At 41.8% G+C, this 10,383-nt stretch overlaps 1 protein-coding gene across 1 annotated transcript; it reads left to right on the top strand.

The window, feature by feature from the left end:
• Window positions 1-7,844: 7,844 nt before the first annotated feature.
• Window positions 7,845-9,753, top strand: dand5 (DAN domain family, member 5). Its single transcript, XM_050044740.1, has 2 exons — window positions 7,845-8,466; window positions 8,799-9,753. Exons 1-2 carry the CDS (start codon window positions 7,990-7,992, stop codon window positions 9,096-9,098), a joined length of 777 nt encoding a protein of 258 aa, XP_049900697.1. The 5' UTR covers window positions 7,845-7,989; the 3' UTR covers window positions 9,099-9,753.
• The last annotated feature ends 630 nt before the right edge of the window (window positions 9,754-10,383 follow it).

Below are 10,383 nucleotides of genomic sequence, written 5' to 3' on the forward strand. Positions count from 1 at the left end.
CACATGGATTCTGGTCTTCTTTGGCATATTTATGTCATAATATATATTTGCATGGTTGTCAGTAAAACCATGTGAGAGGATAATTGTTAATTTATCACTTATATAATATGGATTCTTAACTAAACAAAGCATGAACAAACAACTGAAGCACCATGAGAATCTTAAATGCACTGAGCAATTTCCCGCCAGTGTTTTTATGGGTTTATCTGATCCCACACAAGAAAAGCAATTCTCTTATCATTATTATTGAAGATAAGCATACAACAATCACAAGCTATCACGCCACTAGAAAATGTATATCAACAACAAGGATAAAAGTGCTTTCACTCTCTAGCTTCAATCATGATAGTATTATATTAACCCATACCACAAGTGGCAAGAAACAGAGAGAACACTGGCGAGTATTTCAGACAGCTACAAACTTTTAACAAACTGCTAAACTCTTTAAAGCAGCTTAAATCAATGTTTTTATATTAACAATGGATCACACGACTTATTGTATATGAAAAGGGTCACTGGTAATGATGAACTCACACATAATTATCTCTCGGCTGCAGTTCCCATGTGTGTTTCACTTTTTTTTTTGGGTTTCAGGCCTGCAACTTTATTGTGTTGCTTCACTCTCACCTCTCATAGAGATGTTTTCAGCCACAGGAGGCAGTTTATTTGGAGAGAAGACACTAAAAACCCACTGTACACTGCTCTGCACCAACCAACAGGCACACAAAGTTAGCAACTAGCTCGTGAACATAGTGGAGCATTTAGCAGCTGAAGTGACAAAAAGGAGGTTGAGTTTAGGGCCTGCATTATTCAGGTGAGCGGAAACACTACTGAACGCTAATGTTGTGCTGCGTCCGCTATATGAATAAGCAACTGTGTGACAGCCATGGATGTATAACGAGAACTAGATATGGCGTTAGAGGCCGGGCCATGTTCATTTAAGATCCTCAGTTGCAATAAAATTGCCCAGATTTTCTGCATGGCTCATACAACAAGTGCATTACAGGCTTTACCAGCCGAGCAGCTAACTTCCTATTTAGCCCTCTGCTAACTTGAATGGGCATAAAATGATGTAACTGTAAGGCTTTCAAAAGGTTATCAAACCAAACAGATCAAATTCTGATAGTGAAACGAAAAGTCATTTCGCTGGGATGTGATCTCAAAAAAATGCATCCACTGATTAATGGACATATCTTTCCCAGTGTAAGTCTATGGAAAAAAGGTGTGTTTTTTTTTTTTTTTACCCAATGACATCACGTGACAGACCTGCAAGTTGTAGTTACATGATTTGGCCACTATGTCAAATTGGCTTCAAAGTTTGGCACTTCCTTGGGGAGCATGATTGCTTTATCAACTTTATAAGGTGGCAATATGTCATTGTTGTGTTTACAGCTTGCTTGTGCTGCCCCCATGTGGCCAAAAAAATCTCTTAAGGCAGGTTTAAATGAGGAAATGATGGGGCATTTAAAGTTGACACTGGTCAAGAATGATGGCCTGTTTCACAGATTAAAGAACTAAAGACAATTTATCTTCAATTGCTGAGGAAGAAAAAAGAGGCAAAAAATGTAATAGCACTTAGAAATATTTCTGTGGTTTTCAGTGCCTCACAGTGTCCATTAGTTTTTCATATATCTTTCCAAACACAGACAGACTCTTTTTTTAAACTCATTTTATTTCCATTAAATTCCTCAACAGCCTGTGTGTTGACATAAATAATATCAGTAAGCAGCTATTAAACTACATGGGGGAATGAGAAGGTGAGTGTGTTCCATATGGTCTCGCCTTCTGGTCCGAGCTGCTTTAATTTGCTTTATGCAGTGTAAGTAAATGACATTCCAACGGGTCAATTGCCGCTAATACATTACAGGACAGTTTACATCAGACAGGCTCCATTACAGTGTGTGTGTCAGCATGTGGGCAGGTGGGAGGGTTTCCTGTGTAAAAGATACAGAGTGGAGAGAGAGCAAAAGGTAGAAAGAGAGATATGAAGAGAGGGAAAGTGCCTACAAACATTACAGGTGTGACTAAAGCTTGTACAAAAAACTTAATGACTTAGATTAAGTTGTTGTCTGCAGCATTAGCCAGTCCCTGTATGACAGAGCTGTTAGTTACTTTAGCAGAGTGGATTCCACTCCTGTGTTTTAAATGTTGCTGGTAGAGTTACTTTGTGACTGACATTTGAATCACGGATTGTGCATATAAGACACTGTATCATGCAACCTGCTGATATAATGCTGCAGCAATGCGCTCCCTGATGATGCCACATTTGTAAAAAGCCCAAAACCTCTATGAATGTAGAGATCTCAGGTTAAGGCTATGGCTGGTGGATTGTTTGAGCTCAGGCGCTCTACACTGCAGCGGACTATGCCAGTTAGGTGTCCACACTAAGTTCGGTATTGATATAGTGCTCTTGGGGGAGTTGGGGACCACCAGGTGTTTAAGGGGGGTGCACTGGCTCAGGTCATGGATGGAGCAGGCCAAAGTCCCCATGCTGCTCAGTAGTGGGATCGCACCTGTGAATAGAGGCTGTAGTGCAGCCTGAGTAACACAGCGGGACCCAGTCTTTTTACACTCCTTCTACTGTTAATCAAACAGCTGTGACAAAACACACTCAACAACAGTGTCTTTATATGTTACAGCAGCCTCATCACTGCATCTTCATTTTCTTAAACCAGCTCTGTTTGTTTGTCCTATCACCTCCACCTGGAGGAGAGGAGCAGTGATCATCAATCACACCAGTCAATGCAGCTCCACACATAGGCTACAGTAATATAACAGGTTTCTCTTTCAATCATTCAGTGAACTCAGCAGAGACAGAGAAATTCCTTCAAGAATAATAATCAGACAGAACATCGGGGCTGCGAACATTTAACACTGTCTGTTTATTTTGTGTCTTGTTGTATGTGTGTGTGTGTGTGTGTGTGTGTGTGTGTGTAATAGCAGCACTTTAATTGCTTTGTTATTTCCCTCCATCTCTCAGGAAGTCTCCTTCAGTGAACACTTGAACCATTTAGCTGCTGAAAAACAGCTGCAGAGCGTCAACACCGACATGAATTTGTAACATAACAAAAGACTGTTTCACAGAAGACATTTTGATGTGTGAATAATAAAATGAATGATGGCTCACTGTCACACTGTCATGGTTTACTGGGACACTTGAATGCAACCCAGCCTCCCACTTCCTGACCTCTCTGCATGTTTATGTACCTGCTCCCTCCAAGTTTCCATCAAGTACAGAGCACACAGCAGACTGTGCACGGGAGATTCATTATTTTTCCCTTACGCCAGAAACCAATCAGTACTCCTGCACACTATTTCACATTATGTGCTTTCATTATTACTATTGACATAACGTGTTGCTCTATGTTAAGGATCAGGAGGGATGCGTTCAGTTTATGGTGAATATAATTGGTGTGCTTCCAATCACACAGTGATGTCTCTGCTGACATATTGTGAGACTTTGCAACAAAATTAAAAACTCCATGAAATAAACTTGTCAGGATAGCAAACGTATTTTCTTTATTCAGATGGAATGTGGTTTGTGTTTTAGTTATGATAAAAATGTCCCCACAGTTAGGATGGAGCTGCTGATGGATTCATCCTGAAGACAGCTAAGTAAGTTCTAAACGTTTTCATTTAATCAACCTGGAATCTGTGTGAAACAGCAAAACTGTCTTATATGGGGAAACCTGTACAGGTCACTCACGTGTGCCTCTCTTAGGTTGAAGATGCACATATTGATCCTGCTGCTGGGTGACGACTACATGTATTTAATTAACTTAATCAGGGGGGGAAAACTGCATACATACAGTTTTACAGGGGAGAGGGATATAATGCTCAGTCATGTGAACTTAATCTGTAATAGACGTGACAGTGCAGAGCAAAGTGAAAGAGCCAGAACTCAACATACTTGTTGGCAACTCTGAGACATATCAAATAAACAGTGTGTAATAGTCTACATTAGGCTGCAGGTAAGATGCTATTATAAATTGTTCCAGAAAGACTTGAAGTCATTCCCATAAGTTGCTGTTTATAAGACCATCTGCAACCTTCACCTACAGCCTCCACCAGCAACATGCAGCCTGCGCCTCCATCTGAAGATTCAGGTGGACAGTTGCAGCCTGAACCTCCACCCACAGCTTCTGTCAACAGCCTCCACCCCCACCTGCACATTCTGGCAGACAGCAGCAGCTTCTACCTCCACCCACAGCCTCCACCAGCAGCCTCCACCCCCACCTGCAGATTCTGGCAGACAGCAGCAGCCTGAACCTCCACCCATAGCCTCTGCCAACAACCTCCATCCCCACTTGCACATGCTGGCAGACAGCAGCAGCTTCAACCTCCACCCACAGCCTCCACCAGCAGCCTCCAGCATCCGCTTCCACCTGTAGACTCTGGCAGATAGGTGCAGCTTGAACCTCCACCCACAGCCTTTGCCAGCAGCCTCCAGCCTCCGCTTCCACTTGCAGATTCTGGCAGACAGTTGCAGCCTGAACCTCCACCTATGGCCTCTGTCAACAGCCTCCACCTCCACCTGCAGATTCTGGCAGACAGTAACAGTTTGAACCTCCACTCACAGCCTCCACCAGCAGCTTCCAGCCTCTGCCACCATTTGGAGATTCTGGCAGACAGCTGCAGCCCAAAACTTCACCTAGAGCCTCTGCTAGCAACCTCCAGCCTCTGCTTCCACCTGCAGATTTTGGCAGATAGGTTCAGCCTGAACCTCCATCTACGGCCTTTGCCTTTCACCTGGAGATTCAGGCAGTCAGCTGCAGCTTGAACCTCTATCCACAGCCTCTGCCAACGGCCTCTGCCAGCACCCTCTAGCCTCCACCTCTTCCTGGAGATCCTTTTTAAAATATATATATATATATATGTATAAATTATTTTTTCATACAAGTGAGTAACATGAATACAAACAAATGAACTATATGACACACCACAAGACAAATAAGGGAACTGGACTTAAACTGAAACAACAAAAAAATATAATAATCAAAAGTTGGCTCAGAGTTCCTTATTGTAGCATGCATTGCAGGTGTGTGTGTGTGTGTGTGTGTGTGTGTGTGTGTGTGTGTGTGTGTGTGTGTGTGTTTAGTGGAGTCTGGTTAGTGAAGTTAATGTGTGGCTGGCTGCTGAAGCAGCAGGTTCTCCCGTCACATGCTGTGAAACAGTTACCTGATGACCCTCCTCAGTGGTGTCATGATCTGAAAACATGTCTCTTACTGTCATCATAAAACAGTTGGAACCGCAGTTAAATGCGACATGTGACTACGCCTCACATCGTTGTTCTCTGAGCTAAGCTGTGTTAATGTCTGTTTGTTTGAACTTGAAGCCCAGAGTATATTAAGTGAAGTCAACATAAAATGTGAGTCAGACTTGTGGCACTTTATATGAGTATATTCTGAATAATTTATTACCATTCAGAAATATGCTGCCCCTCAAAGTGCTTCCATGGTATCTAATAGAATACACAGTTACACTTGTTCTTAAACTGCATCTATTATTTGTTCACCAATATGATTGCATACAGCATAATGAAACTCTCCCCAGCACCAAATGTTTTATGTATTTATCATTGTTCACACTATTTGTAAACGACACTTTGTTTCATGCTGTACCTGCCACATGTGTAAACGACACTTTGTTTCATGCTGTACCTGCCACATGTCCTGTCACTGTTGTTATGTACATTATATTTGTCTCACTTCAGATTCTGCCAGCTCTTTAATATTTCTTGAGCCTTGCTTAGTGAGTCATGCATTCAGTCAGGACTCAGTGACCTCCTACAGTGATGTGGAAACAGTGAAACATCATGATGGATGTTCATAGATTCTGGTGGGAGTAAAATTCCAAACATAAAGCCCTTATTATAAGAATCACTCACACATGCTCTGTACAACTGGGACCTTTTCAGCATCAAGTGTAACCCGAGACATCATCCGTGCTGTCGTTGTATACTGTACATCCATCTGTTTAACTTTATTTTATTCTATCCACAGACTGAATGAAAAATAAAATAAACAAAGATATGTCATTTTTGTTCAAAATCAAATTACTCCCCATAAAAAAAGCTGCAGTTCAAGCTCAGCAGTTTCCTGAGCAGTTTTGTACTCATACTGTATGCATTACACCATGCATGCTGTTATCTGGTTTTATTGACTGTATTTTTCTTGGCTATATCAGCAGGAAGGAGGAAGTTGTGCAAAATAAAGTCAATAATCCTGAGAGAAAGAAGTTTTTCTTTTTTTTCCTTTTCCCCAAAAGACACAACTGCACAAGTCAACTCTTACCTTCCCATTTCTGAAAATAGGATTCATCATAATTTTGTTGGCCTCAGCACCTGCCACACAGAACAGTGTTAGGCAGCTTTAACGGAGTCATTAGTTTTATTCACTGAGGCTTTGCACGTTAACAATGAAAAAGAATCAACATAATGCAGTGTGTTGTTGAAAAACAGCAAACATATCCTTTAAGTGTTGGTGAGAGACAAGGTGGTAACATTTTTGTATGTTTTTGTTTTAAATGTCATCCATAATTCACTGACAGCAGGCTAGTGAGAGCAGTGGGATTGGCAGTGGAGATAATACTTTGTAAACTCTGCCCTCTTGTGGAAAATTTGTGCAGCTAGTCAAAGTGATTTTTAATACTGAACACACACATTCGACATTACTACTACTACTGCAATATGATCAATTGAGTCAGAACTATAGACTTCACCTATCAGCGTGTGTGTGTCCCAGGCCGGTGTAGGTGAGAAAGTCTTCACATTAAAGACTGAGTCATTTACCCATCACCATTTTTGCATCTACTGTATACTGAAGACTATAATGTTAAGTGGATGGGAAGAGGCACTAAGGAAAAGAGGGCCTCTTAACACTAAGGGCTTTATGAGAAAGTCAAACACCCTTTTTATCAGGACACTGTCAGTCAGACAGACGGCCCTCAGCAGCTACTGTGTGATCAGGTCACGGGTGACAGAGCACACTGAAGTCTTATGGTGTAATGATGGAACGTCTAAGGTGAGGCTGAGAAGGAGCTTGCGGGAATAGATAAACAGGAGGCAGCCTGTTTACACAGAGAACATAAACTCATTATTGCTTTACAGCCAAAGGTAACAGGAACACCTGCCGAAGAAGAAGGGGTTTTACTGTGTACCAGACATAGTCTTTAACTATGACAGTCTACAGTATGGGCTAGGATGCAAAATAGTTTCAGTTTAGTGAAAAATTCCCCCAGTGAATGTTGTGAGCATATAAATGATTTCAAATAATCTGTAATTACTATGCACGATGCAAAACAAATCTGCTGCTTGGTTTTGCATTTGAAATAATATAATTGAATATAATTGGCTTCTCAGTCACAGGATCTCAACCACTGATAATGTAACTAATGGGAGGTTTTTGAGTGATATGTAAGGCAGCGCTCTCCACTACCATCATCAAAACATCAACTGAGTAACTATCTTTTGGAAAAATTGCATTCACACCCCCTGTGGTGTAGGGATGCCTGGATTTAAAAGACGTATAAATAAATAAAATTGATTTAAATAACTTAGTCATAGTGAAAATAATTCATGGGATCAGGTTATTTTGAACCTCAAAAATCAAACTCCCTCCTCAGATTTATTTTTTTATGGCCATGTTTTTTTAACACTCACCTTGAAAGTGAAATCCTCTCAGTCTGGCAACCATCCACGACCTGGAGTTTTAAGCTTGGTGTGATGTCTGGTTTGGTGTGGGAATTGCGACACCTTCTTTGCGTTAAAACGCAGGTGAGAATTGGCAGCCACCTATATAAAAGCCTCCCTCCATCACCCTGACAAAAGCATTGACAGCAAGGTTACCATTTGGAACCTTGGACCATTTCACCACACAAATATTTATTTATTTTTATTTAATTTAGCTAATTTTTAAGTTGTTTAGGCAGTTTTTTTTATGCAAATTGCATATTTTATATTTTGAGAATTGTGCCTTTTTGTGTCAGAGAATGGCTTTCCCTATCAGCCTTGTCTTTTTGTCGAGTTGGACAGCTGTAGCTTTTACATTCCCTCACAATACTTTTGGCAACATTATTAAAGGGTCAAGAGTCGAATTTGAATCATCTGGCAGCGGGCTGGACGAACCTGTCCGGGGAATTGTTAAGGTTGTGCAGCTGGACCCTCGCGCCCTGGCCCGGTCAGAGTTCTTCAGAGGGGCACTGAACCCCAGAAGAGCCCCCTCTCTCAGCTCCAGAGTGTCCTTCCCTGCATTCTTGTCTCATGGGCGTCCAGGTCCGGCCCCCAAAACCCCAGTGAGTCCATTGCACCACCTGCGCCCTAAAAGCCCCACTGAGAGGGAACTAAAGAAGAAGCAAGGCCTGCAGATGTGGCAGAGAGCCATGAATAAAGGAGAGAAGATGAGCATTTCCCTGCCGGTCAACCTGAAGGACACTAAACAGACGTGCACTGCTGTACCTTTCACTCAGGTAAGAGGCAAAGTTTTTAATCATGTGTGATGCCAGGTTTTTATTTCCTTCCTCTGCCAACTTGATTTCTGTGCAACACATGGACAAAAGCATGGAAATGAGCAATTCTTTACACAGTCATACCGAAGATGGCAATGTTATGAAGTGTTTATTTTTCAGTGGCAATAACAGAGATGTTTGTTCACTCATAAAGCTGATTATGGCTCTGGTGGAGGATTAGCTGTGATAGTGTGAAGTTACATAAACACATAGTGCTGATTTTTACACCCTCAGAGGTAAATTAACTCTGACATTATATTGCCTAATCTTGCCCCTCTCTGACATTTTCCCAGCGCGTGACAGCAGATGGATGTGACACAGTGACAGTGCACAACAAGCTGTGTTTCGGCCAGTGCAGCTCCCTGTTTGTCCCATCCGAAGGGGAGTTTGCTGGGCTTGGTACCGGGAGAGGGGCCCTCCACCACCAGGCCCCCTGTTCTCGCTGCGCCCCATCCAAAGCACTCACTGTGACTGTGCCCCTGCGCTGTGGAGCTGAGGTCCGGGAGAAGCGAGTGATGGTGGTGGAGGAGTGCAAGTGTGAGACAAGCCGAGAAGAAAAGAGTGCTGAGGCTGCAGCTTCCACACACCTGTAACTGTGTAACATTTGCTACAGTTGAAATATGGAGTAGAGGGGTCAGCATAGGTGTAGATCTTGGCGGGGGGATGCAGGGGACACATTCCACTCAGTATTTACAACATGTGCATTTGTCACTCCCAATTAAAAACATGAAAGCAGAGGACTTTTGACAAAATTAAAGACATTTACACCAAAAATTCCTTTAACAGAATTCAGGAAATTACGTGTTAGATACTCCAAAAGCCCTGTTTCATATGTGTTCCCCGTAGTGTTGAAACAAAACCTACACCCTTTGAGGCGGATAAAGATTTTCATTTGGACTGGAACCTTTATTCTCCATCAAATCACTGCCAAGATATGGACATTATTTTTCATAACTTGTCTGATAATTATATAGACACTTGTAAAGAGTACTTACATACGTGTTTGTGTGTGTATCTGTGTTTGTTGATGAGCCTGAATGTGTTATTCAGATTAAAGATTCTGGTGGTTTATTCCACCACTGAATGATGACAAAATGACCTATATTTTGGTCATGCAATTTTCTGCTGCAACAGAGGAGTTGTCCACACTGGACTTGTGTTATAGAGTTAAAAAAATGTGTTTAGATTAATCTAAACTGAAATATTGTGCTCTGTAATATTGTCATTAAAATGTCCTATTTGTACACATTCCTTTTGCCTGGCATTGCTAATTAGTTTTCTGCCAACACTAGTTAGATTTACAAGTGCAATTTAGTTTGCATGCAAAGCTCAAGTAAAAACATGAAGAGCATTTGTTGTTTTTTTTCCACCCACTCTCGCATTCAAGTGCTCAAGTGTCAGCTCCCTATATTTTATTAAAAAGCCGTGTTCCACCGACTTTTAGCACGTAGCACTTACATCTGAAAGCACCAAACTAGAGAGCAAACGAGCTATTGAGCGCGGGTACTTAGCAGTAAGCAAACATAATTGTTTCAGCATGGACCCCTGAATTATGTATAGGAACCACCTATTCTCATGCCCAATCTCTTTTCAGTGTAGTTGTGGGAATTTGAACATCATTCACCACAGATGCACTTGAGTGAGTGGGCATGTGTGATTATGTGCGTATGTGCTTTTTTTTTCAGTTAGGGCCCATAAAACCTATTATTCATTTATATCCTGGCACCTGGACCTGGTAAAGTGAACTCATCCCACACATCCTTACATACATTCCCAGAGGAGCATAAAGAAGGGGGCTCTTTACGATGCCTTGGCATGCTGTCAAAATGACTGTTTAGATGGCCATTTGCATTCACGTGGGCTTTCTGAAAAAGTGAA

This window comes from Epinephelus moara, chromosome 5 (genome assembly GCF_006386435.1).
Source record: "Epinephelus moara isolate mb chromosome 5, YSFRI_EMoa_1.0, whole genome shotgun sequence".
NCBI lineage: Eukaryota > Metazoa > Chordata > Actinopteri > Perciformes > Serranidae > Epinephelus > Epinephelus moara.